Source organism: Martes martes (genome assembly GCF_963455335.1).
Source record: "Martes martes genome assembly, chromosome: 8".
Classification (NCBI taxonomy): Eukaryota; Metazoa; Chordata; class Mammalia; order Carnivora; family Mustelidae; genus Martes; species Martes martes.
In genome coordinates, this window is record NC_137895.1 from 6430695 (window position 1) to 6458677 (window position 27983).

At 56.4% G+C, this 27983-nt stretch overlaps 1 protein-coding gene across 2 annotated transcripts; it reads left to right on the forward strand.

Moving 5' to 3' along the window:
- Window positions 1-27835, forward strand: CYB5R3 (cytochrome b5 reductase 3). 2 transcript variants are annotated; one of them, XM_080810587.1, is made up of 9 exons: window positions 1-91; window positions 8950-9081; window positions 11911-11983; window positions 12338-12444; window positions 14747-14876; window positions 15243-15326; window positions 15595-15680; window positions 20140-20239; window positions 26640-27835. In XM_080810587.1, the coding sequence occupies exons 1-9, from the start codon at window positions 71-73 to the stop codon at window positions 26810-26812; spliced, it is 906 nt and encodes a 301-aa protein (XP_080666713.1). In that variant the 5' UTR covers window positions 1-70; the 3' UTR covers window positions 26813-27835. The 2 variants fall into 2 exon arrangements, with proteins under 2 accessions (XP_080666713.1, XP_080666714.1); XM_080810588.1 differs by lacking the exon at window positions 1-91 and adding an exon at window positions 2445-2503.
- The last annotated feature ends 148 nt before the right edge of the window (window positions 27836-27983 follow it).

The window sequence follows — 27983 nt, forward strand, 5'->3', positions numbered from 1 at the left end:
GGGGGGCGGGGCCTGGGCGCGGCGGCCCGACTGTCTCGGCGGCGGCGGAGGAGCACCGTGCGGCGCCACGATGGGGGCCCAGCTGAGCACGGTAGGCGGGGAGGGGCGCGGGGGCCCGCGGGGACGGGGGGGCACGGGGACCCCACTCGGCCCACCCCGCCCCGCGCGTGTCCCGCGGGAGCCGCGACTCATGCCCCGGCCCTCCGTCCCCGGGACCCGGCTCTCCTGACCGGGGGGTGGGGGGGGTCGTGCGGGCAGCGGGCTCCGGGGGCCGGGCACCCGGCTGACGGACACTGGGCGCCCCGCCTGCTCGCCCGCATCCCACCCCCCCTCCATCTCTCCGGGTCCCGCCCGGCCCCGCCCAGTGGAGGGAGGAGCGGGCTGCGCGTGAGCCCTGCGAGTGAGGGTGGGAGAGGGTGTGGCAGGGAAAGTTGGAGAGGGACCGAGTGTGCTGGTGAGCGAGTGTGAGTGTGAATGGGAATGAGTTTGAGAGCGCACGTGTGTGGCTTAGTGTGAATAAATGACACGACGGGGTGACGTGTGGGTGTGCATGAGAGTGCGTGGGAGTGTGAATGCACACGAGTTTGTGCGTGCAGATATGCGGCTGGTTGAATATATGAAGTGACTGGGTGTGAAGTGTGAGTGTGCGCGAGAGTGAGCGTGAATGGGCATGTGTTCGAGAGTGCAGATGTGTGGCTGGGTGTGAATCTATGGGTCGGGCACGGTGTGAGTGTGGAGGTGTGCGGCCGAGCAGCCTGTGTGGCTGAGTGAGCAGGTGGGAGTGAATGTGTGTGAGAGCGTCTGAGAGCACGTGGGTGTGGGAGTGCAGTACGTGTGCAGTCTGCCCTGGTGGCAGGGTCTGTGGCTTCTTGGGGCCACAGTGACTCCACGGCACCCTAGTCTGGCTGGAAGGGGCACTGCGGGGCTCCCCGGCTGGGCTCGCCTCGGGCTCTCCGGTGAAGGCTAGAAGCTGACTGACTTGTGAGTGGCATCTCACAGATGAAGAAATGCAGCTCACACTTGGTCACCTGTGCCTGGCAGGGCCTGGATTTGTGGGCTCCAAAGTCCACCATCCTGCTGTCCCTTTTGGGTTGGCTCAGGGCCTCCCCACCCCTTCATGCCTCTGCCCTTGGATTTCTCAAAAGCCCCCATGGTGGGGCTGGGGCCGTGTGCTCCTTGAGAAGGCTGTAGCCAGAGGGCAGCTGCCCAGATCCCTACACACACTGTGGCCCCGGGTGCTGGCTGGACACGGGGAGCAGGCCACAGGGCTGGCACTAAGGACGAGGCCCAGGGCCGCTTGCCTCCACCACCGTCCCCACCCCAGGCACCCGGGACTTGGAGGGCACCTGCCTCTTCCCTCTGGTTCTGTGAGGCTCCTCCTCACGAGGCCAAAAGGCCTCTTGGCCTGGGTACTTGCTCATGAAGTTGTGGCCCAGCCCAGGACTCCGGGGGACATTCAGACCGAGCAGCAGCCTTGTCCAGGGCGAACCTGTGGGCATTCCTCAGCTCCAGAGGATCGTCCTCCTCGACCCCTGACCCCCACCCCGGCTGTTTCCCTGCGATGCTTCTCACCTTCTGGCTGCTGGTAGTAGGATTTGTCACCGCGTCCCCAGCGTGTGGCTGCTCCGTCCATTTTTGCCGAAGAGCCAAGGCTCCCTGGCAACCGCCTTGTGAGGGGCAGAGCCCTGTCTGGGGATCAGGAGACTCACCAACTCCACGGCCTCCTCTGCCCAAGGAGCCCGCTGAGCACTCACAGCTGTGCTGGGGACAGAGGAGCCACCATCCCGGATGGCAGGCCAGTCCCCCTACATGCCCCCCCCCCCCCAGGTGCTGGGCAGGAATTGCCCCTTCCTTGTGTGCCCTGCTGGGATTCCCGCTTAGCCTGAAATACCCACAGCAGACCCTAGCTCGGCCTCCTGGGCTCAGGCTCCACAGGGTCTATAGGGGGCTGGCTCCGGCTCTGCACACGAGACTGCTCTGGGACGCCTTATCTGGGACACGCAGGCTCCGCAGGAGGCCTCCTCCCATGCTCCAGCCCCCCCAACCCCCCCACCCCCCGCCTGAGGGGTTGGCTCTGGAGTCTGTCAGCCACCTGGGGGGAACACTGGGGGACTGGCCCGCCATCTGGGACTGTGGCTCCCCTGGCCCCAGCTCAGCCGTGAGTGCTCGGGGGGCCCTGCCAGGCTGCCAGGCTGCCAGCACAGGTAGAGTCCAGGCTTTCCACTGCTCCCCCCGCCCTCCCCCAGCTCTCTGCCTAGTCTGTGGCCTTCATCCCTGGCCCCAGGAGAGCAGGGCTGTGTCTCCTCTGCTGAGAGCCCCATTGCTGTCCCCCTGCCGTCCTCCCGAGTTCCCTTCCCCCACAGTTCGGAGCCAGGAGCCCCCCCCTGCAGAACTTCCTCCACTCCCTCCCACTTCCTTCCACTTCCTGACAAGGGGACCAGGAGGGAGGTGGACACTCAGATCCCAGCAGGACAGCTGGTGGGCGACAAGGGCCACAAGGCAGGTAAGCCTCAGCACAGGGAGCTGGCGCCTGGGGAGGCTCACCCTGCTCCCGCAGACCTAACCCTGGCGGAGCTGATGGTGCCTCTGGTCCCGCTAGGGCATTCCAGGGGCTGAGCAGCAGGTGGGCTGCCCTGGGGAGGGTGGTGGTGGGGCGCTGCCCAGCCCCTCAGCAGTGGTGGGTGTGCTGGGTGCTCCCTGGAGACATCCTGGGACTTTGGCTGCTCCTTCCCCTCTCCCCCTCCTGTGTCTGCAGAGGTGAGGAAAGGCAGGTGGAGGGTTCCCTGAGGGGCAGGGCATGGCCTGGAGGGGCATCAGGTCAAGGCCTGGGAGGCAGGCACCTGTCTCCCAGACCATCCCCCCCTCCAGTGGCTACGGTGACCTGGTTGTACGTGTGTGTACATGTGTGTGTCTGTGCATGAGCGGCTCGGCTGAGCAGGAGCTGGGGGGGGGGCCTTGGGCTCAGCCATCTGCCTCCTCTTTCCTCTGGCCGCTGCGTGCAGGGGTGGGAGTGGTGCCCTGGGCTTGGAGTGGGGGGCGGTGCAGAGTTCATTCCACTCCCAAGTTGCGGGAACAGAGCATCCCTACCCCTTGTGAATCTGGCAAAGCCTTCCATTTTGGGGAGCTGAAGCCTTTACGTTTCCACTGTACCCTTTCCACTTACTGTGTCTGTCTTCCCACTGGCTTGAGTTCCTCAGGCGCAGGGTCCCGCGGCTTGTGTGCCCCGAACCCGGCACGACCCTGGTGTGAGGTGTGCTTCCTGGGGCTTATGGCCTGGAGGACTGACGGCCCGCAGCTGCCTCCCCGGATAGGAAGGTGTAGGCTTGCAGAAGTCCACCTCTGCTCTCTCAGGGGCCACCCGTGGCCCGCGGGCACAGAGAGACCGTTGTACAGTGACTCAGGGCGTGGACTCGAGTCAGATGCCTGGGTTCAAATGCTGGCCCTTGGGCCAGGTCTGTCGCCCAGCCCTCTGCTTCCTTGCCTGGGTTGGGAGTGGTAATAGCTCCCATCTCTGGGCTTACAGGGTTATGAGAGATAATTACATGCTCTACGGAGCGCCATCACTGGGAGTGGGGACTAGAAGGAAGGCGGATGACATTTGTCAACTGCCCACGGGAGCGGCTCCTTCCGGGGCCAGGGCACTGATCCTTCCGGACCTCTGGAAGGCGGCTGTGCCCAGCAGGGTAGGAGCAAGGGTCCTAGCCACCTTGGCCTGTGCTCTGTGAAGGGCTGTGGGTTTTTCAAAGGGACAGGGTAAGCGGGTGCCCCGAGCTTGCCCGGGAGGGACCTGGCCTCCTGCCCTGGTTCCTGAAACTTCCAGACAAAATAAAGGGAGTCAGAGAACGGCCTGGGGCGGGGGTGGGGCCCGGATTTTTCCACAAATATTTACCAAGTGTCTCTGAGGGGGGGGTGTGCTGTGGTGAGGAGACACCCGCATGTCTACCTCCTGCTCTGGGGTCTGCTGTGGCGCGTCAGCTCTGACCCCACACGGCCCGTTTGAGCGCAGGCTGGCGTCCGCGGTCCCCGAGGCTGGTGCCTGGCCTCTGGAAGGGTTCTGCAAGGGCTGCAGCCCATGTTCAGGACTTGCCTTCGGAGCTGTTGACCTGGGAATCTTTGTCACAGCCAGTGTTTGTGGGCTTGGGGCAGGTGAGAGATGAGAGACAGAAGATTGGGGACCCAAGCCCAGATTCCACCCTGGGCCTCCGTGAGCCTCAGTTTCCTCATTTGTCAAACGAATGCAGTGGGCCTGACTCTCACTGCTGTGGGTCAGTGGGGAAATGCAAGGGAAGGCCTTTTGCCAGTTGCACAGCGAGCTGCAGGCCCAGGGGGTCTTACGTTATCAAACTTGGCCAAGGTCTGGGGAAAATAAAACTCCGGGGAGCACCAGACACAACTCCAGCTGGCCCTTACCGTCATTTCAGTTCATCTGCAGGGCTCCTTCCAATGGTGATTTCCTGCAAATGTAAGTTCACTCCACTTTCTCCCTAAACAGTGCTCCCAACGCATAGAGCTTCTCTGATTGGCTGGGAGGGGAGGGGCCTGCGGATTCTCCTCACCCCCACTGAGTTTGCAGAGGGGAGCAGGGGCTGTGGAAGTCCATTGAGGGCCAGATTAGCTAGGGAGGGCCAGTCAAGGAAGATTTGATCTTTGAACTGGGCTCTGAAGGATGAATAGGAGTTTCCTGTCAGGATGAGGGAAGAAGAAGGGCGATCGGGGCAGAAAGAAGACTGTGCAAAGGCCTGAGGCGAGAAGGACTTTTGGCCAGGGCTGTAGCCATACAGTAGGGGCCTTGAGTGTAGTAGGCAGTGGGGAGCCATCGTGGGTGTTTGAGGAGGGAGCAGGGTCCCCGTTGGCTTGGCAGTTGGGGCCTCATTGTGGGAGGCAGAATATCGGACAGTGGTGGGTGGGATTCGGGCCTCGGGCTCTGTGGCCGGGGCACAGAGAGGGCACCTGTCCAGGGAGGTGGTCTGGGAAGAGCTAGACGGGCCTGGCGCTGAGTCCTGGCTTCTCCCCTGACTTGCTGTAGGACCACAGGCAAGTCACTTGAGGAACAGGGCCAGTAATATCCCTTGTGAGTGTGGTTCTGAGAATTGCTTTGGTGCAGTTGGGGCAAGATACGGCAAGATACCCCCCCTACCCCCACCCACCGCCAACCCTCCCCCTTGCACTTGAGGAGGGTGGGGCCTAGAGAGGCTGAGGTTCTCCCCTGAGGTCCTGAGCTGGGGTTTCAGATCTGGGCCTCCTGGGCCTCCTGACCCCCGAGTCCAGGGCTGCCAACCAGGCCCCTTAATGAGACCCAGGATGGGCCAAACGCTGTGTGCTGTCTGGGATATGGTGGGGGCTGGGTAGATGGGCAGTGGCCAGAGACCCCTGCCGGGTGGCCCCAGCCCCTGCTGTGATGGGTGGGGTTGGAGAAGGGAGCCCTGGCTGGCTCTAGAGAGCTTTTCCTTCAGACCCATTAGTCACAGACCAGGGGCTCTGTGGGGTGGGGCCCAGGCTGTGCCCAGCCTGGAGGCCCTGCCTGGGAGAGAGGCCCATTGTTCTAAGCCCGACAAAGGGCCTGAAACCATACCAGCCACAAGGTAACTTGAAGCTGCTGGGCCGGTTTGGGGAGCAGGGGCCAGGGGATCTTGGTGCTTCTGCCCTCCCTTCACCTGTGTATTCCATCTCCCTGCTGGCAGAGGCCCCCTGAGGGCGGCAGGAAAAAGTTCCTGTGTGTGCACCCACATTCCTCTGTGACCTGGGCACCCCCGTCTCAGCTCATATCCCGGCTCCCCCAGAAGGTGGGCAGAGCAGTCAGTCTTACCTTCCTTCTACAGATGAGAACACTGAGGCTCCGAGAGGCCTCAGGTACTCAGCCAAAGCACCCTCCCTGGGTTGAGAGAAAGTGGAGAATCCTGGCAAGGCGTCTAGGAAGCCAGGGAGCAGTGGGGTGGGCCTTGAGAGGCGAGGGTCCTCTCACCAGCCACTTCCAGGTCTACGCTCTGCAGAATATGCTACCTCAAGAAGCTGTGCAATCGAAGAACTTGGCTCTGAGCTTCCTGGCGGTCAAGGCAAAAAGGGGAACTTGTACGGTGATGATAAGGAGAATACACGGTCATTTGCTGAGAGAACAAAAGTCAGGGAGGTGTGTCCGTGATGGCTAGAGAACAAAAATGTGAGCCAGCTTTCTGGAGAAGCAGTGTGGACTTTTGGATCCCAGCCTCACTGTTCGAACCACCAGTGTGGGCTCCTCCCCACCCCACACCCACTTTTTATTTTGAAATAATTTCAAACTTACAGTAAAGTTGCAATAACGTGTGAAGAACTCCTGTATACTTTTTGCCCAGATGGACCTTGTCACTAATGTAGTTAACGTTCACTGTATTTGCGTTATTGTGGGTGTGTGTATATTTCATTATTATTTAACTATTTAAGAGTAAGGTACCAAAAAAAAAAAGAGTAAGGTACAGGTACGAAGCCCCTTTGCCCCTAAATACTTGAGTGTGTATCTCCTAAGGACAAGGCCATTCTGTTGCCTGATTACAGGACAGTGATCGATTCAGGAAAGTGACATTGATGCAGTGCTCTTTTATCTTTTTTTAAAGATTTTTATTTATTTATTTGATGGAAGAGAGAGAGAGAGCATGAGCACAAGCAGGGGGAGCAGCAGGCAGAGGGAGAGGGAGAAGCAGGCTCCCCACCTAGCAGAGACCCCATCGTGGGACTGGATCCCAGGAATCCGGGATCATGACCTGAGCCGAAGGCAGACGCTTAACCAACTGAGCCACTTAGGCGCCCCTGCAATGCCCTTATCTAATCCATGGTCCTTAATTCAGATTTTATCAGTTGTCTCAATATTGCCCTTTGTAGGGGCGCCTGGGTGGTTCAGTGGTGGAGCATCCCGACTCTTGATTTCAGCTCAGGTCATGGTCACGGAATGGGCCATGTCGGGCTCTGTGCTCTACAGGGAGCCTGCTTGACGTTCTCTCCCTCCCTCTCGGCCTCTCCCCTGCTTGTGCGTGCTCTCTCTCTCTCTCTCTTTGCCTCAAATAATAAATAAATCTTAAAAAAAATATTGTCCTTTATAGCTATTTTATTTCTGGCTCAAGATTATAATCCAAAGCCACGTATCACGTTCCAGTGCTCTGTCCCTTTGGCCTCTGTCTCGGCTTCCTAGAACTGTAAGAGTCACCAAAAACTGGCATAAGACAGCAGATGTTATTCTCTCACACTTCCGGAGGCCAGAAGTCTGAAATCAGTGTGCTGGCAGGGCCCCCCTCTCTGGAAGTCTAGGGGAGGGTCCTTCTTGTCTCTTCCTACTTCCGGTGGCTGTCAACAACTTTTAGCTTCCTTGGCTGTTGGCCACCTGCCTCCAGTCTTCGTCTCTGTCTTCACGTTCGCTCTGAGTCTTCTTTCTCTTATATGGACACTTGTCATGGGGTTGGGGACCCACCAGGATAATCCCAGATACTTACCCCCAAGATCCTTAGCTGGGTTGCGGCAACAAAGGTCCATGATCGGAGTCAGGTCACGTTCCCAGGGTCTGGGTGGGTATATCTTTGGGGGCCTCTGTTCAACCACGAGAGCTTCCTTTAATGAGGACCAGTTCTCTGACCTTCCTTTGTTTTTTTGTGCCATTTTTGAGTTATCCTGGGGAATAGCCCTCCCTGTGTCCCTCGTGGTTAGAGGCGGATGAAATGACCCCATTTTGCAGATGGAGAAACAGCTCTGAGAGACCGAGTGATTTGCCCTGGGACAAAAACAGCTAGAAAGGATGGGTGACCAGTTGTCTGGCCTTTGCAAGTCTCTTCTCCCCAAGTAAGCCGAAGTGCAGTGAGCTATCTGGCCAGGGAATTTGGGTTTTGTGTTTTTTAGAAATCTAAACACCGGCGCCCGGGTGGCCCAGTCAGTTGAGTGTCCGACTCTTGGTTTTGGCTTGGGTCATGATCTCGGGGTTGTGGGATCGAGCCCCATGTCGGGCTCTGTGCTCAGCACAGAGTCTGCTTGGGACTTTCTCTCCCTCTGTTGCTCCATCCCATGCTCGAGTGCTCTCCCCACCATAAATAAATAAATCTTAAAAGTAAGTCTACTTAAAAGATAGATAAAAATTTAAGCCATCTCTTAGGGTGTTTTTGAGGTTGAGTTGTGGGGGGCAGGGGGGCTGGCAAGGGGGGAGCCTCTCAAGGTCACATAGGAGAGGGAGCATGAGCCAAATGTTTAAGAGTGTGACTGGGGAAGACAGTGGACTCTGGTTCGCATTGCAGCTCCCCACCCGCCCTCTGTGTGACTCTGGGCAAATTGGTTCACCTCTCTGAGCTGCTTGCTCATCTGTAAAGTGGTGGCTGAACGCCCATGTGGGGCTCATCATGGTTCTGGGCAGTAGACTCTCCACGTTTCAGGGGTCCTTGCAAATCATCTGGTCCAATTCATTTCAGAGAGGGCAAGGGAATTAGCCAGGATCACACAGCCAACAAGGAGCAGAGCTCTCCATGCCTAGTTCAGTGCCTCAGCTGTCCCTCAAACCTGAAGGCAGAACTTCCGGGCTCAGGACAAGGGAGCAGGGAAGTTGACTAAAGGAAGGGAAGGAGGGAGGGAGCACAGATACTTAGTGCCCAAGATTAAGCACAATTACTTGAGAACTTTACTCTGAGCTTCCTGGCAGCCAAAGTGAAAAGGGACACATGCTCTGTTTTGTAGCTTTCTTTGTCCTGGTTCCTCTGGGAAATGGAGCTTTGCCAGTGACTTAGGAATACAGCGATAGGTTTCATGTGCCTGGGTTTTGTAACTTCCCCCAGCCGGCACCGAAGTGGATGCCGGGGTTCCCTGGATGAGGATGGTGGGGAGACGGTGCTCCTGGCAGAGGGGACAGCATGAACAGAGGCCTGGAGGTATGAACCAACTGTTGTGTTTGCGGGAAGGGCAGGTGGCAGGCCAGCTGACCTCGTGGCTCTGTCCCTGTCATTTCAGTTGGGCCACGTGGTCCTGTCCCCAGTCTGGTTCCTCTACAACCTGCTCATGAAGCTGTTCCAACGCTCCACCCCGGCCATCACCCTTGAGAGCCCGGACATCAAGTACCCGCTGCGGCTCATCGACAAGGAGGTGAGGGTCCAACACCCTGGGCTTGCAGCGTCCAGGCCCATGGAGGCTCCTCGCCCTCCCTGCTGGCACCGCAGGGCTTCTCAGTGCCCGCCGTGTGCTCAGGCCACAGGTGCCCCTCCCCGCGAAATAGATCTAATTGTCTGTCCATCTTTCAGATGGGGAAACTGAAGTGATGTTCCCTTCTAGGGCTACTAGTAAGCAGGCGGAGGGGTTCGAACCCAGGTCTCTGACCGCAGAGCCTGCTCTGCAAACCACACTCTATCCCACAGAAGGCCAGAGCAAGGGGACCCCTCAGGACTTTGGGGTCTAAGCGCCCATTTAACAGATGGGAAAACAGAGGGCAAGAGAGCAGCTGGGGGCATTGGAGGTCACACTGTGAGTTAGGGGTAGAACGAGGACTCAGGCCTGCCCCTGCCTTGGTCCCAGGTGTTTCCCATCCCAGTGCCCCTTTCCTTAAAGCGAACGACTCCCCCCTGCCCCCAGGGTCATCTCCCAGCCTGGTGGTGCTTGTGGGACCCTGGTACCTTCTGCCTCTGTGCAGATTCGTGATCTCGTGGTCTCGCTGTGTGGCTCCATCCGCCCCTCTGGAAGGCTCACTCTTGCCCTCCTGTCTGACCCTTTCCCTTTTCAAAGGTCTGATCATGATTTAAAACCATCCTCTCCTGCCTTTGCCCTGCCTCCCTGTAACAGCTGCTTTGCTCCGTACTCTCCCTCGTCAGAGCCCCTCCCTGGTGCTATTTCTGGCCACCGCAGCTGCCTCGGAAGGGTGTGACAGGGAGAACTGAGTCATGGAGCGGAGAAAGTCACCTGCCAGGCCCTGGGCTGGGCCCCGTCTCCACCCTGAGCTCCACTCCAGTCTGAGGCCCCTTGAGGCACAGAACCGGGAGGTCACAGACAAGTCAAAAGCCAAAGATAGGAAAAAGAAAAAAAAAAAAAATCACCACTTCCCAGAAGCCTTTATCAGGCTTTATTTTTTCAATATGTTTTATATATATTTTAACCATTTTAATTCCAGAAGGAACATGTGGCTTATATGTGCCCACTATAAACATTCTTTGTTAAGTATTAATATCCCCCCCATGCCGCCTCCGTGCGGAGGGTCCCCTTCACGGGCCATGCAAGCCTTTCCTAGGCAACCTGTTCATACACGTGTGATGTGTGCAGTTTTAGGCGTGTGTATACTTACTGTCACTTTTAAGAGTCTGATTTTTTTCACCCAGCCATACAACACAGACACCTTACCATGTCTCACCCAAAGCTGGTTCATTATTTTTGACAACTGTCTAGCATTTCCCCATAGGGCGGTCACACAGTGGACCCGCCAGTCGCTTTTGATTGAGCTGGAGGCTGTCCGAGCAGTTAAATCTACTCCTTCCCCCACTATAGCCTAGTGGTGGCTTTTGGGGGTCCCCGGCTGGGTCCGCTTTTTGATACTTTCACTAAGCTCCCCCAGGGGTACAGGGAGACCCCCTCCCCCCACTGCTTGCCCTTCCTGGACCTGCTGACCCTCAAGGTCTCCCTGGAGCTCTGGGGGGTCGACGGGTCGGCTCACCCTGGCCAGCAGCCCCATGCTGAGCCCTGCACAGTCGTTAGCCTCATGACTTCGCCAGGCCCCGCCTCTGTCATCCACCCCAAGAATTATCAGTGTCTTTCCCTCGTTTCTCTTCTTCCCAAAGTTGCCTGGCGTGTGGGCTTCTGACCTTGAGCCCAGGACCAGTTGATAATCCTGAACTCTGTTCCCAGGAGGCCTGGGGGCTCAGTTTGCATGGAGCGCAAGGTTCATAGGGGAGGCCGCCTCAGGCTTGGGCTGGGGGGTGGAGAGACCGCTGGGGGTGTCCTAGGTGGTGGCTGGGCTCTGGCTTTCTGCGACCCAGGCTTCCTGCCTCTGCTTGTCCACTTCAGGGCCACTCAGAATGGTGCTCTGTTCCTTTGGAGGAGTCTGCTGTCCTCCCTCCAAGTGATGACACTGTCCATCAGTGGACCTTGCCACGTCGCCTAGCCTCGTGTGGGCGCAAACCTGTGTTGGATCATGGCCGGGTGCAGGAGAGACCCCACAGTGGCCTCAGGGAGCTGGGGCGCTGGGCTTATTCCCAGCTCTGACCACAGCTTACTGTGGGAGACTCGCCTCCCTGGCCTTGGTTTAAGTCTGCTTAACGGGGAATGGGGGGCTTTGGTTCTGGCTCCTTCCTCGGCCCAGCCTGGCCCTTAACCAGCCTCTGCCCCGCTCTGGGGGCAGGGAAATGGCCATCGCCTCCCCACCCTGCGCAGGGTGGAGGCCTGGCTTAGGGCCCTTAGCTGTGGCCATGACCTCGTGGGCAGTGGGGCTGGTGCACTTCTGCCCTGTGCAGCCCGCTACCGTCATGGCTGTCCCCCTTCTCAGGGGACTTTCAGTGTCATCTGGAGCGCCTCTCTTGTGTCCCCACCCCTAGCACACAGGCCTTGTCTCAGCCCTGCCCTTAGTTTGCCAGCCCAGGGCCCGCGGTCTTCCTGCCACCCCAGGACACTGCTCAAGCTGATGGCAGGGTTGGATCCTCCCTCTTGCCCTCAGAATTTTCTGGGCCATCTGGCAGCCTCCCTTTGGGATCCTGAGTTCATTCCCTACCCTAATCCCCTTGCTGGGGGGTCCAGGGTGGGTCCCTGCCCTTCTCTGGGCCAGTGAGAGCCGAGGCGCACATGGTGCGTGTTTGACTCCGTGCCTGTGCACACGTGCGTGCACACGTTGTGTGTCCACATGTGGCATCAGCGTCCCTTCTGGATGACGTGGGACGTGAGGAATGAGGGCTGGGGGCTCCTCTGCCGCAGGTGCTAACAGCTCGGGCCTCTTCGCAGGTGATCAGCCACGACACCCGGCGGTTCCGCTTCGCCCTGCCGTCACCCCAGCACATCCTGGGCCTCCCCGTCGGTGAGTGGAGCTGGGGGCCAGGTCAGAGAACTGGGAGCTTTGCCCTTGAACTAGGGAGAGTGGGAGAATCTTCAAGGACCGAGTGACAGCCACACGGGCCCTTCAACAATGAGTGTCCGCATGAGGGGACATCCGTGGTGTCCCTGACAGCGGCAGGAGCAGAGGTGTGACAGCAGGAAGCTGGGACATGCTGGGAAGCCCTGTGGGGGCGGGAAGGGGGCCCTGGAGCCGAGGCCAGGCTGGCCTCTTGAGGACAGGGCGGGGCACAGGGTGATGGCTGACTAGAGCCAGCGCACCCTGCAGAGGTAGTCCACGGACCCTCCGGGACCAGAATCCCCCCATCTCATCCTGCAGGCCAGCACATCTACCTCTCGGCTCGGATCGATGGAAACCTGGTCATTCGGCCCTACACGCCCGTCTCCAGCGATGATGACAAGGGCTTTGTGGACCTGGTCATCAAGGTGAGGTCTTGGGGCGGTGGCCTTGTGGGAGCCAGGGGGACCACATCCCCTGTAACCCGGTCTCTGAGGGCCCAGTGTTCCCTCGTGCCGGGTTCTAAGCGAAAGTGAACTGGAGTTTCCCAGCACAGGCCCGATGTGGGGGTGGGGCAGCGGGCAGGGCCTGGGGTCCGGGAGGAGCAGCTTCAGCGAGGGTCATCTGCAGAAGAGAAATGGGGAAGGTTGACCAGCTCGTGCAGAGCTCACTTGCCTACCCTTAGACCGGCAAGGCCTAGGGCACCGGGTGTGCTGTGTGGCTGCAGGGGGCCCGCTCCGACGAGCTCAGTCACATGGTCTCGGTGACCAGCCGGTCCTTTCCCGAGCACGTTTTCCTAAGAGACAGCCCAAAGGCCCCTCAGGAGTGGTGTGAGGAGCTCGGGTCGTTGTCTGGGGAGCTTGGCTCCCTCACGGGCAGGGGTGGCTGCAGGCTGTAGGGGAGAGGCAGCCCTGAGACCAGAGACACAGCCAGTGAGGATCTGAAGAATCACCACACTGAGGGGCATCTGGGGGGCTCGGTCGGTCAAGCATCCGACTCTGGATTTCGGCTCAGGTCATGATCTCAGGATTGTGCGATCGAGCCCTGCGTCGGGCCCCACGCAGAACGTGGAGTCTGTTTGGGATTCTCTCTCCCGCCGCCCCTTCCCCCCGCTTGCACGTATGTGCTCTGTCTCACACATGCTCTCTCTTAAAAAAAAAAAAAAATCACATTTGAGTGGAAAGAGAAATGACAGTCGTAGCACAGTGTACTTTTGTGAAAATTAGAAGCAGAAGCTTTGCGGAACGATCCAAGTTCCCAGACGGCACGTCTGACACATGCGAACCAGCCCAGGCCAGTGGGGGTGGGGTGTTGGAGACCCTCCCCGGAGAGGCCCAAACCCCCGTGGCCACCCTGGCCCCACACTCCCGGGGGCCGGGCTTATTGTCCTAACTGCACTGTGCAAGTCCCCTCACTGGGCCCCTCATGGGTAGAAGGACAGAGGCAGAGGCCCCTCCCGCTGCGCCACAGCTGGGGCCCTGGGTCTGTAAAGGCAGGAGGGGAGCTGGGCCTGGGTCCCTCCTTAGCTTGGTCATTTAGATTATACTGGGAGCCCAGGCCCAGGCTTGGGAGCCTGTCTCTGCCTGGAGGGTGGACACCCTTGCTCCTCTCACACGAGACCGGGCACCAGGAGTGGCAGAGTGGGTCAGGTGGGGTGATGGGAGCTGCTCCCCTGGGCTGAGACGTGGAGGCCGAGGACAGAGAGGAGGGAGAAGGACCTTCCCAGTGCCGAGGCCCTGAGGTCAGAAGGAGATAAAGGTGCTTCACAGGACAAGAGGAGGGATGGCAGGGCGGGGAGGGGACAGTAAGATTTGGGGGTTTGTCCAGAAGGAAGGGAAGCTGTTGAGGGTTCAAGCATGTGTTCTTGTTGGCATCATTCTAGCCGGATGTGGAGAAGGTATTAGAGAGTTGGGGGGGGGGGGATCCAGGTAGAGGATGGGAAACTCAGGAAGACCGGGCCCCCTCTGGCTCAGAGACCCTGCTCCCTGCTCCCCATTGGCCCTGGACAAAAGTCAGAGGGCTGGCCCACACATGGCTCTGCCTGTCCCTCCCTGTCCCTGCACTTCTCCCATGCTGACACCCCCCTGTGCTATGGCCATGACCAGCTCTTCTTTCTCCCCCGGGGTCCCAGGCCTTTTGGGCTGCCGGTCCCTCCCCAGCGGTCCCCTCCCTGCCCATCACTCCTGCTGGCCCCTCGAGGCCCGGCACCCCAGCCCTGGGCGGGGCGAGCTGTGCGCCGTCTCCCCATCTCTTTCTTATAGAACTTCCTTCCTTTCAAAGGGGAAGTCCCACAGGGCACAGGGAGGGAAGTTGTTCCAGAAACACTGTTTTTATGACGGCACAGAAAGGAACGAACCGAACACGCAAGGGAGGGGTGGGGCTAAGCCCACTTCCCAGAGCCTTGTCTGTGCTGAATTCCCACAGTGTGGGAATCTCCCATCGGGAGGGAGCACGGAGACTATTCTTGGCAGAACGTTAATACATCGAGCCCTCGGGTTGGGGGCCTCGTTCCCCAGGCGGATGCTTGGTGTTCAGGAGGGTATTAGGGAAAGGCAGACTCCTGGGGGTCTGACCTGCAGATGGGTGAGTTGAGATTGGTGGACGGGGCCTTACATGAGAGAGCCACACACAGGCCACAGAGAACCCCAGAAGCCTCCTTCCCCCTGCGGCCCAGAGCTCAGCCCGGTGACCCTGAGAACAGGGCCCGAGGACTGTGGGTGTGTCTTGTAGGTTTACTTCAAAGACACCCATCCCAAGTTCCCTGCTGGAGGGAAGATGTCCCAGTACCTGGAAAACATGAAGATTGGCGACACCATTGAGTTCCGGGGCCCGAACGGGCTGCTGGTCTACCAGGGCAAAGGTGATTTGGGTTGGAGTGCCCAGAGCCCCGGCGGGCATGCTGAATGCCGGGTCTGCTGCTGTCTGGGTGGGGGACCCCTATTGGGGGACCGGTTTCCTCGACTGTCTCAGAGGGGAATTGGTCACCCCGGGGGTTGCAGACTGGCAGCCCACAGATGGGCTTTGTTTGCCTGAAACCCAATAAGCGGAAGCATCCAGCCAGAGCACTTCTGGGTCCCCATGCTCGCCTCCTACCCCCGCATCGTCTGCGGTGGGAACGAAAGGCTCATCCTCCTGCTCCTCTCGGCTGGCTTTGCTCCCATCCTGTCCGGCCCCAGGCGTGGCATGTTTGAGAGCTGGGGTCTCCCCTTCTCCCTTCTCTCCGCAGGGAAGTTTGCCATCCGTCCAGACAAGAAGTCCAACCCCGTCATCAAGACAGTGAAGTCGGTCGGCATGATCGCTGGCGGGACGGGTCTGTGGTCCCAGAGCCCCTTGCTGAGCCCCGGGCAGGCGATGTCATGGGTGGGAGTCAGGGTCAGGGTCAGACCATGGGACGGGGCACGGATTATAAGCAGTTGTGAGCTCCCCGAGGGCAGGCCCCTAGGCCCGGTTGTCCTGGCACTTCCCCTCCATGCTGCCCCCTGGGCCTATCCTGCCTGTCCGACACTGGGCCCTGGGCCTGGGGGTACGTATACAGCAGGTGCTCACTCAGTGGGTGGGGGGGTGCTGCTGTTTTGTAGGCATCACCCCGATGCTGCAGGTGATCCGCGCCATCATGAAAGACCCACATGATCCCACCGTGTGCCACCTCCTGTTTGCCAACCAGGTCAGTGGGTGACCCCGAGATGCGCAAGCCAGGCTCCCGCGGGGAGGGGGCGCCGCTCAGGGGGTCTGGGCGGTTCCGTGGCAGGAATGTGAGGGTGCTCCGAGCGCCCTGTGCATGGGCAGCCTTCCCGCGGCCAGTGGGGGCCCGGCTTTTCAGTCTGGGGCCCGGTGTCTGACCCGAGTGCAGCTGCTTCAGGGGCCAAGGGCGCGAGGCACCTGGAGCCCTCCCCACCCTGGGATTTGCTCCCTGGCTGCTTCCTCTGAACCTCAGCACTCGCCCCACAGGCAGAGTTAGGGGCCGGCAGTAGAGTGGAAGAACACTGGCCGGGATGGGGGCTGGCCTGGAGCCTGAGGGGCTGAGAGCACAGCCACAGGCAAGGCCCTGGGCTGGGGGTGTTGGGGCTGGGTTTGGCCTGGTCTGACTCGCGAGCGCACGTTCTCCCCACGCCTTCCACCTGTCTGCCCTGGCCTCTTGTGTGGCCTTGGACGGACCACTTGCCCTGTCTGAGCTCTGCTCCCTCACTGTGGAATTAGCTGATGAAGCAGGGTCACCCCAGGAGTCTTCGTAGATTCAGTGTTTTATGACTGAATATGTGGGTTTTGCAAAGTGGTCCCCCGAATGCCAAGGAGAGACACCTGTCCCCCAACAGTGTGGGGGCCACACCCAGGCCCGCCATGCCTCTCAGATGTGGTTCAGGTCAGCTTATCCCAGGGCCCCTCGGGCCCAGGCTCTGTCCCGTCCATCTGTAAGGTCCTTGGACTTCTCCCACAGCTGTAGTAAACCGCCCTGAGGCCAACTGAGGTGGCTTTGACTGAGGGGGGTGGTGCGAGGGAAGAGCCGTTAATTCCAAGCTGGTGGGTGTGGGAGGACGGTGGTTCCACTTAGTGCTGCTGGGCTAGTCTCTGGGGGCCATCAGCCCTGTGTTGCCCGTACAGGGCATCCTCGGGCCCATTGGCCTACTAGCCAGGGTCGTGAAATTGCTCACTTTCTAGCTCTGATACCCAGAGAGGGACTTGACCGACCCGTCTCCCAGGAGGTGGTGGGACCAGGACTTGAGCCAGAGCATAGTGTATGAAAAATCACTGTATTTTAGAAAATTCTGTCCCGTTTTACATGTTTGCAAACCTTTCTAACATTTGGCATACTAGAAGCTGTTGGACTCCATACCTGTGTTTGCATTGGGTTGGGGCAATGTGGGAAGTCACATAGCCTTTGGAAGTTGCAGTGTGCGTCCGTGATGGCAGGAGAGTGACAAAAAGCAAAGAAGTTGTTATTATTATGTGAGGACAAAGTGTCCGTGCACAGCCAAGAAAGTTTTGAGAAGAAAGAAGGAAGAATCCGGCTCACTGGATGGGGCTTAGTAAAAAGCATCAGTACCGGGAACTGTGGTTCCTGATCCCCACGTGACAGCCGGGCTTGCTGGACCTAAAGCATTTCTGGTAACATATGGAGAGTCTGGACTGTGCTGGAACATGCTAGAGCATGTAGCTATTTACATTTAAGTTAATGAGGATTAACTAAAGTTTACAGCTCGCTTTCCTGATCTTCATAGCCACGTTTCATGGGTTCTGTGGCTTGTGGTTAACGTGTGGGATAACAGATCTAGAACATTCCCATCCCTGTCACTGCAGGAAGTTCCACGGAACAGCACTGGCCTAGAAACAGGCCCAAGTATCTACAAGACTTCGCAGGTGGCGCGGGTGGCATTTCAAACCCGAGGGGAGAGATGAAAGGAGTGTGGGGTTAGTTGCTGTGCATTTGGGAAATGCGGAGTAGATCCCTGCTTTAACCTTCCAGTAAAGTGAGGTTTAGGTTAAAGAATGTACTTGTAGAAAAGTGAAGCTTTAGGGGTGCTGGGTGAGCATTTTTATGGGTACTGAGTGAATGGATGGGGACGGGCCGTCTAAGCGAGACGCGAAGGGAGAGCCCATCTGCTTACAAGTGAGAAAAGCCCATTATGAATAAGATCAGTAAACAGCTGGGGAAAGTCCACACTGCATCACCAATATGGAGAGAATCTTTTCAGACTAATAAGATACAACTAGAGCCAGTGACAAGCGCATCTTTTTAAAATTACTTAATTAATTAATTAATTTAAAGATTTTATTTATTCCTTTGATAGGGAGAGACAGAGCGAGAGAGGGAACTCAAGCAGGGGGAGTGAGAGAAGGAGAAGCAGGCTTCCTGCTGAGCAGGGAGCCCGATGGGGGGCTCGATCCCAGGACCCTGGGATCATGACCTGAGCCGAAGGCAGAGTCTTAACGACTGAGCCACCCAGGCGCCCCTTATCTTTTTTTTAAATAATAGAAAATACAGGTGCCTGGCTGGCTCCTTTGGAGAGCACCGGACTCTTGATATCGGGGTCATGGGTTCAAGCTCCACATTGGGCGTGCAGATTACTTGAAAAAATAAATGAATGAATAAACTTTAAAATAAATGTGTAGATAAATAAAACATGAGGGTTACTTCCCACCCATCCGGCTAGCCAATATTAAATGGTTATTACCCGGAGCCAGCGAAGGTGTGGGAAGAGGGTCAGGCTTGGGCTCGCTGCTGGTGTGTGTGTTGTTGATACCTGCGTGTTCGAATGCCTTACCCACGTGGGGTTTTCTGCCCCGAACTCCACTTTCCGAGATGTACCTAAGGAATTGGTAGGGCAGTGACGATGGGCAGAAAGACGTTGTTTATGAAGGAGGGTGTTGCAGATGATTAAATGCCCTTCAGTGGGGAACCGGCAGTCCCTTTGTCCAGTGGGGGCTGGGCCGCCAGGAAGGGAGGCGCGGGCGCTCGGAGGCTGATGCCACGTGGAGGGTCCGCAGGGTGTTCTGACCTTGGAAGAGCAGGTGGCAAGGTGGCATGCATGCTCTGATCCCATTTTTGTTCAAAAGAAAGTATATGTACTTATTAGAAAGCGAAGTCTAAAAGATACACAGAAGATCCTAACACTCGTTATCTCTGAAGGCCATCCCATGATTTTTGCTTACTTCCCTATATTGGCATTTTTTTACGCAGAGCTTGTCCAGCCTGAGCCCTGGCCCTGTCCTCACTCGATCAGGGCAGGAGGGGCCCACTGTCCCCCTGAGAAAAGGGAGAAACGAGGGGCGCCTGGGTGGCTCAGTCGATGAAGAGTCTGACTCTTGATTTCAGCTCAGGTCTTGATCTCGGGGTTGTGAGTTCAAGCCACGCATTGGGCTTCACACTGGGCATGGAAAATTTAAAATTAAATTAAATGAAATATAAATAAATAAATAAGTAAAAAGGAAAAAAAAATAAGAAGAGAAAAGAAATGGAGAAAACAGTCAACATCCTCCTCCCTGGGACGTGCAGAGGCTCATGCGTTCTGTCTACAGCCCATTTCCCGGAGGAGAACACTGAGAAACCAGGGTACTCAAGGTACAGGTGTACCTTGAGCTGGGTTGATCCCATCTGTCAGCAAGACCCCCTCCATGCATTGGGTACTCAGGAAGTACTAATCGCTGTGGCTTCAAATTATCTGTCCTTTCCTGCCCGGTCCCCACTGTGATCGGTGCCCCCGGTAGTACCTTTCACTGAGCATGTCGCGGTGCTGTTGGTCTTGTGGGACGGAGAAAATGCTTCTGTGGATCTCCCGTGGTCTGCCTCCCTGGAGAGGGCCCTTTTGCTCCAGCCCAGGGCCTCAGGAGCGGTTTGTGAGTGGGCAGAGCCCTTTGGCCCCTGGTGTATAACAGTCCCGTGAGGTCAGTCAAGCTGCCCACTGGCCCCAAGGAGCCCCATCTACCTGGGAGTGACCTAGAGATGCATGAGGCATGAGGCAGAGAGAGGCCTGTGGTCAGAGGGGCTTTGTGAGGAATAGATCGCCAATGCTGCTGGGGAGTCCAGGAAGGCTTCCTGGAGGAGGTGACACCGGGCTGAAGGACGGGGCCACGTGGCACCACCTGGATGAAGCCGGTGGGAGCAGAGAGTGGGGTGCTGTAGGCCACAGTGTGGGCGAGGCTGTGGAAGGAGCAGGTGTGATTTGGGGAATAGTTGTCTGCATTTCCCGATTCAAGGCTGTGCAACCCGAGACACCAGAACGCAAGGAGACTTATCCGAGGGATGAGGGACCTGTCACCGCTATTTTAAGTGGGACAGTTGCGGCACAGGTTTTGGACTTTTTCCTCCCACTCCTTCCCTGTTCTGTACTTGACTGCACCTGTGTTCAGCTGTTTGCTTCCACCACTCCCTGTTATATCGGGGCACATGTCCCCACAGCGGTAGGAAACATCTGGAATGAACATTGTCTGCAGCGTCAAGGCGGTCGGGCGAGATGGGGAGAACGGGGCGCGCGTTTCGGGGAGTCTGGGTCGGCTCCGCCGGGCTGCCGTCCTGCAAGCTTTGCCAAGCGTGTGGCCCACGGTGGGTGGCATGGTGAGCCATCCGGGTGACAAGTGTCTCAAAGGCAGTCCCCCCTGACCTCCGCGCCCTGTTCCCCCCACCCCAGACTGAGAAGGACATCCTGCTGCGGCCTGAGCTAGAGGAACTGAGGAACGAACATTCTGCTCGCTTCAAGCTCTGGTACACCGTGGACAAAGCCCCTGAAGGTGAGAGATGGCAACCCTGGGTGGGCTGGGCTGGGCTGGGTGGGGGGCGCCAGGCCTTCGATTCGCTTGGTCTCCGGTGGTGCTCAGGGTGGCTTGGTGAGAGGGAGGTGGTGTGACCCCATCTCACAGATGAGGGACAGATCAGAGAAGGCAAGGAAGTGTCCCACAGCACCCAGCTAGAAAACCCCGGCAGTGGGGCTTGAACCCACATCCTCCTCTAGAGCCTGAGGCCTTTTGCCCTTGGTGGGGGGCTTACTCTGGGGCAGGTCAGCAGGGTCACTGCGGGGGTAGGGGGACCTGCTCCCGCTGTGCCATTTGTACCCTGTAAGGCATGTCACCATTTTCTCCCCAGGCCCTGGGGGGGGTGGTCTGGGCTGGGCTCACGTACAGTGAACCCTCCTTCTGCCCATCCGGTGTGCCAAAGTCGCAAAGGAGGGCTGCCTACGAAACCCGAAACAAGGCTGCCCCCTGGGAGTTAAGTTCTGCTTCATTCTCCGGCTGTGGGTGAGATGTGGGTACAGGAAATATCTCAATTTCATTGCTGGGAGAAAAGCGGTATCTCAGGCTTCTTGGTCTGTGACCCTGGTGGTGTTTGGCTCCAGGGTTGGGACACTGGAGTGCAGCCCTGTAGGTCAGGCCCTTCTACTTTTCAAGAGAAACAAGGACCTACATCTTCACTGGAAACTTCTAGATGTTGGAAACCGGACATTTTTGTAGCCCCCTCATGGGCCCCAGTGTGTGATCAGCCACCCTGCCCTTGCTTTGCCTTCCCCTTCCCCTGGAGCCCCACGGTTCCCCGGGGCTCAACCGTGCTGTGGGGAACACCCGACCTCCACTTCCCCCAGAACGAAGCAGATGGGCTCTAGGGGCAGGCGCCCATCTCATGAGCCGGGTCATCTGGGTCCATCTTGGAGAGAGGAGCCCTCCTGGGGTGATCAAGCCGGGTCCTGGGCCTCCTGGCCAAGAGCTAGGCGTAGGCGTGGGTGGATTGAAGACCTGGCAGCAGTGCCCCAAGATCGGTTGCTGGCCGGCCAGCCTGGACCCACCCATCGGAACCAGGCTCCTTGTCCGCTCTGTTCCTGAAGCCGGCTTGGCCCTTGAGCTGATGTTCTAGCAGGGGAGGGGGAGGCGGCCAGGAGACAGATTTATTAGCAAAGTTACAGAGCCAAGTAGCAGCTGGTTAGTGAGACGGACAAACTACCGTTGACCTTGGGCAACACCAGGATTCAGGGCACTGACCCCCGTGTGCCGTCGAAAATCCGGTACACGTGGTGTTCTTACGGTACACTGGGCTAGAGAGGAGCAAATGTTAACAAGAAAATCATAAGGAAAATCTACCGATGGTACTGCACTAATGGCCAAAAGTGCACGTGTGAGTGGACCCGTGCAGGTGTGTGTGTGTGTGTCCGTCCCCACTCCGGCTGTTCACAGGTCAGCTCTAAGGTCAGGCAGGGATATCTGGCAGGGGCACCCGGTTCTGGAGTTGCTTCCTTTCCTACGGTAAAGAAAGGAACATTTCCCTCGTATCCGTGTCTCCATCAAAGGTGGGAAACCCTTGGTGGAGATATTTCCTCCCTGCTGTTCCTGGGATAGGCTAGGCTCAGCACCCCTGGCCGCAGAGGAGGGGGCCGGTGCTGACCCCTGGTGGTGACACATGGCGGTGCCACCTGTGCCGCGCCATGCCCCCCGCTCCCCCCCCCCCCCACCGCCCCGAGTGCTGCCTGCTGGGGACCGTTGGAACAGTAACCCGTTAGCGGCTGGGCAGTCAAGTATCTCACACTTAACGTTTATTATTACCGTGACCCACCGCTCAAGAGGGGTTGAGGTATCGCTACCGCGTTAGGTATCGCCCAGTTCTGGGTGCTGAGAGAGGGCACGGTGGCCGGCGGGCTGGGCTGGCATGGAAATGAAGGAACGGGGAGTGGGGAGTGGGGTGAGCTCACGTGGCAAATACAGCTGACCTGTTTCCCCACGAAGCCACCTTCAGTATGTGTATAAAGAAAAATACACTATCAAACAAAAAAAAATCCCGGTAAAATTGAGCTACCTTCTATATGTGCACGTTTTAGATTTTTTTTTTAATTTATTTATTTGACACAGAGAGAACACAAGCAGGGGAGCAGCAGGTGGAGGCAGAGGGAGAAGCAGGCTCCCCGCTGAGCGAGGAGCCCGATGCGGGGCTTGATCCCAGGACTCTGGGATCATGACCCGAGCCGGAGGCAGACGCTCAACCAACTGAGCCACCCCGGCGCCCACGTGCATGTTTTATACACTAGCAAATAGAGCTTAGTCTCTTGCAAGTTCTTAAAAATAGACTTAAACCTCCTCCACCTGTTTCTTTCTCCCCCTACCCCTGCCTCGGGCAACCAGCAAAATCTGTTCTCTGTCTGTGAGCTCGGGGTTTCTTGCTTTTGGTGTTTTTTTTTGTTTTGTTTTTGTTTTTATTTTTATTCTTTTAGATTTTATTTATTTATTTGATAGAGGGAGACACACCAAGAGAGGGAGCAGAAGCAGGGGGAGCGGGAGAGGGGGAAGCAGGCTTCCTGCTGAGCAGGGAGCCCGATCCGGGGCTCGATCCCAGAACCCTGGGATCATGACCTGAGCCGAAGGCAGACGTGTAAAGACTGAGTCACCTAGGCTGCCCTTTATTTTTGTTTTTGTTTTTATTAATTATTTTTATTTTGTTTTTGTTTTTAAAAGAGTCCTCATAGAAGTGAGATCATACAGTATTTTGTCTTTCTGTCGGACTCATTTCTCTTAGCATAATGCCCCCGACATCCATCAGTGTCACCACAAATGGCGAGTCGTTATTCTTTTCTATGGCTGAGTAATATTCCATTGTATGGAAGGGGTTCAGGACAACCCCCCCCCAGCCCCCGAATGTGCCACTTAGGCATGTGGATTATTTTGAGCTGAAGGCACTTGAGACCCTGCTGGGCTCGAGAGAAACTTTTATCCTTTCCGTAACTGTGCAGAAGAATCTAAATTGGGGATCTTTCCCAGAATAAGGGCTGTTAACGGAGGTAGATTTTATCTGGGTGACCCGTGTGTCTGGTAGCACAAACATCGGATTACCGGACATCTGCTCTTCTTCTCCCCCTGTGAAATGCTTTCATTCCCTCCGAAATCCCAGACCCCTACCCCCTTCTCCTCCGTTCATGATGGCACGTGTACCTCATGGTGCCTGACAGCCTTTGGACTGTCCATGTCTGTGTGGATTCCCTGTGTGTACGCTGTTAAATTCGATTTTCTCCAGTTAATCTCTCTCCTGTCCACTTGGTTCTTAGCCCAGCTCGAAGGACCTTTGAAGGGACAGGATTTCCTGCCCCTGACAGTATTTATTTATTTATTTTTAGATTTTCTTTATTCATTTGACAGACAGAGATCACAAGTAGGCAGAGAGGCAGGCAGAGAGAGAGGAAGGGAAGCAGGCTCCCTGCTGAGCAGAGAGCCCAACGCGGGACTCGATCCCAGGACCCTGAGCTCATGACCTGAGCCGAAGGCAGAGGCTTTAACCCACTGAGCCATGCAGACACCCCCCTGACAGTATTTATAACACATTTTCTTTACCCCTGTATCCATTGATGGACATTTCGGCTGCCTCTGTATCTTGGGTGTTGTAAACAACGCTGCAGGGAAGTTGGGGTGCAGATGTCTTTCTGAGTTAGTTTTCATTTTCTTCAGATAAATATCCAGAAGTGCAACTGCTGGATCCTATGGTGATTCTAGTTTTAATTTTTTGAGGGACCTTCCACCCCGCTTTCCGCAGCGGCTGCTCGGGTTTGCCTTTCCAAACCCACGGTGCGCGAGGGTTCCTTTTCCTCCACATCCTCGTCGACACTTGTTTCCTGTCTTCTTGCTGACGGCATCTGACCGCTGGGAGGTGTGCACGCGAGCAGGATGTGTGTATGCTTTTGGATGGAATGTTCTATAAGTGTCTTGGGTCCATCTGGTCTGACACGTTCTTTAAGGCCAGTGTTTCCTTATTGATTTTCTGTCTGGGTGACCTATCCGTTAATAAAAGCGGGGTATTAAAATCCCTCGCTATTGGGGCGCCTGGGTGGCTCAGTTGGTTAAGCGTCCGACTCTAGATTTCGGCTCAGGTCATGATCTCGCGGTTGTGGGATCGAGCCCCACATCGGGCTCTGTGCTCAGGGCAGAGTCTGCTTCAGATTCTCTCTCCCTCTCCCTGCTGCTCACTTTCTCTCTCTCTCAAATAAATAAGTAAATAAATAATATTTTTTAAAAACCCCTTACTATTGGGGCGCCTGGGTGGCTCAGTGGGTTAAAGCCTCTGCCTTCGGCTGGGGTCATGATCCCAGGGTCCTGGGATCGAGCCCCGCATCCGGCTCTCTGCTCCGCAGGGAGCCTGCTTCCTACCCCCCACCCGCCTGCCTCTCTGCCTACTTGTGATCTCTCTCTGTCAAATAAGTAAATAAAATCTTTTTTTAAAAACCCCTTACTATTATTGTGTTGCTGTTCCTCCCTTTAGATCTGTTAGTGTTCGCTTCATGTAATCACGTACTTCTGTGTGTGCATAGATACTGACCGGTGTCATGTCCTTGTCTGCATGCCATCTTTGTCTCTTACTTACTCCAGCATTCTTCTCGTTTCCGTATGCGTAGAATATGTTTTTCCGGCCCTTCACTCACCATCTGTGTGTGTCCTTACACATACCTAAAGTGAGTGTCTGGTAGGCCGTGTATGGCTTAGGTCTTGTTTTCTTCTAATTCCAGTGTCGTTAACACCGTGTTACGTTTCAGGTGTGCAGGGAAGTGATTCAGCAACTCTGTACGGTACTTAGTGCTCATCGGGATCCGTCCTCTTCTCGCCGTCACCTGCTGTTGGCCCATCCCCCCACCCACTCCCCTCTGATAACCACCTCTTCATTCTCCATGGTCTGTTTTCTGGTTTGTCTGTTTTTTTTTTCTTTGTTTGTTTTGTTTCTTAAGTTCCATGTATGAGCGACATCATCTGGCATTTGTTCTTTCTCTGACTGACTTCACTTAGCAAATTCTCTAGATCCTTCCACGTTGCAAGATTTCATTCGTTTTATGGCTAATATTCCATTGTAGGTACATACCACGTCTTCTTTACTCGTTCAACAGACGGACACTTGGGCTGCTTCCAGAATTTGGCTTTGTAAATAATGTGGCTATAAACACCAGGGTGCAGGTCTCCCTTTGAATGAGTGTTTTTGTGTTCTTGGGGTAAATACCCAGTTGCATGATTCTTGGATCACTTTTTTAAAATTTTTTGAGGCACCTCCATACCGTTTTCCACAGTGGCTGCCCCAGTGTGCCTTCCCACCCGCAGCGCTCGCGCTCGAGGGCTCCTTTTTCTCTGCATCCTCGCCAATGCCTCTTGTTTCCTTGTTTTTGATTTTAGGCTTTGTGACAGGTGTGAGGTCTTATCTCATTGTAGTTTTGATTTGCATGTCCCTGATGATGAGTGATGTGGGGCATCTTTTCATGTGTCTGTTGGCCATCTGGATGTCTCTGGAGACATGTCTGTTCACGTCTCCTGCCTATTTTTTAATTGGATTGTTTGTTTTTGGATGTTGAGTTGTATCAGTTCTTTATATATTTTGGATACTAGCCCTCTATCAGATAGGTCATTTGTAAATATCTGCTCCCATTCCGTAGGTTGTTTTTTCGTTTTTTTGGTTGTTTCCTTTGCTGTGCAGAAGGCTTTCATTTTGATGTAGTCCCAATTGTTTATTTTTACTTTAATTTTCTGTGCCTCGGGTCCCCTATCTGGAAAAATGTTGCCGTGGCTGATGTCAGAGAAATTACTGCCTGTGTTCTCTTTTAGGGTTTTTATGGTTTCAGGTCTCACATTTAGGTCCTTAACCCATTTTAAGGGTGTGTGTGTGTGTGTGTGTGTGTGTGGAACAGAAATGGTCTGGTTTCATCCTTTTGCATGTAGCTATCTGGTTTTCCCAACACCATTTCCCCATTGGATATTCTTGCCACCTTTGTTGAAGATTCATTGACCATATAACCTTGTGTCTATTTCTGGGCTTTCTGTTGTGTTCCATTGATTTATGTGTCTGTTTTTGTGTCTGTATAGACGGGTCTTGTTTCTTCTGCATCCAGCCACTTTTGATTGAGGAATTTAGCCCATTTATAGTTAAAGTAAATAGTGACAGACATGCACTTATTGCCATTTTGTTCATTGCTCACTGGCTGTTTTATTCTGGGGGAGCCAGGCTAGGGTGGGGGGCTCAGAACGAGCATTCACTCTGGATCAGCCTCTTCATTTTTCAGTGTTTATTGAAAGAAGGGAGAAATTCACAGCACAGGAGAGTGACTGTCAGGGGGAGGGGGCTTGGGGCAGGTGGGCAGTCGTGGGTCTGTCACACGGCCACACTGGGACTCTCCTGGTCTTCTGCCCGCAGCCTGGGACTACAGCCAGGGCTTCGTAAATGAAGAGATGATCCGGGACCACCTTCCACCCCCGGAGGCGGAGCCGCTGATACTGATGTGTGGCCCCCCGCCCATGATCCAGTATGCCTGCCTGCCCAACCTGGACCGCGTGGGCCACCCCAAGGAGCGCTGCTTCGCCTTCTGAGGGCCAGGCCCTGGCTGCTTGCACGCCCGCCCTGCATACTCACCGTGCCCTGTCCACACTCATTCCTCCCGCCACTGTTCTGTAATATCACTTCCTTCCCCCACATCTCACGCTGTGGCCCCGGGATCAGCCTGGCCTGCCTGCGCTGGGCTGGGTATCCCGCTGAGCTGGCCCCCCCAGGGACCCTTTTGGGAGCAGGGTTCTCCTACACGTGGGCCACCGCTGGCCACCTTCTGGGGCAGGTTCCTGTCTGGCCCTCATCGGTTCTTACCAGGGATGCTGTGCCGGACCCTGGCCCTCCCTGCCCTCCACCTCACTCACCCACACACTACTAGGCCAAGGCTGCAAGCGCCATGCTCCGCCCACCCCTCCCAGGGCAGACCACAGTCTGGAAATGAACACAAACGTACAGGCAGCCCAGAGCGGCAGGTGCCAGGGATGCCCCAGCCACTGCCTTGGGACCCTCACCAGCCACCCCTCACTACCTGCTCAGGGCCATGGCCAGGCCTCAGCACCTGACACTACATGACAGGTAACACCCAAAAGTCCTCTGGGCAGGGGCCGTGGGGTTGGGAGCGTGCACCTCTACCCTAGGATCCAGGCAGGCCCCGGCCAGCAGGAAGCAGGTCCCCTCCACCCCCCGCAGGCTGGAGTAGGAGGTGGGGCCTGGCCGAGGGCTCCGGTGGGCACGCGGACCTCAGCATCTTCCCCAACACACCTGAGCGTTCAGGCAGCTCTGGGCGTTCCCAGCTGTCTGGCGGGCAGTCTGGTGGCCCGCCTCTGGCCCTGGGCCACCAGCGCTGATGGCGGAGCTGAGACGATGTGTATTTATTCCTCTGTCCCAGGCCCACCCCTCGTGCTGCCTGCACCCCGGCAGAGGGGAGGTTTCGTCTGAGCAGCATTCTCAGTGACCTCGATGTTGCCTTTAGACAAGGGTGGGTTCGCCTCTTGCATATGGGCTTTTTCAGAATCATTTATGAGCAGAAAAAACGTTAAAATAAAACTTTGCTACTACTAACCCTTCTGCAGTTCCCTGAGGCTCTGTGATTTGTGTCATTGTTGGGGGGGCAGTGGGAGAGGAGACAGGAAGGTGCTTATTTCTAATGTGTGTTGGTGTTTGTCATGTAAGGTTTGGACTGTACAGAAGACTATGCACAGGAAGAAAATACTG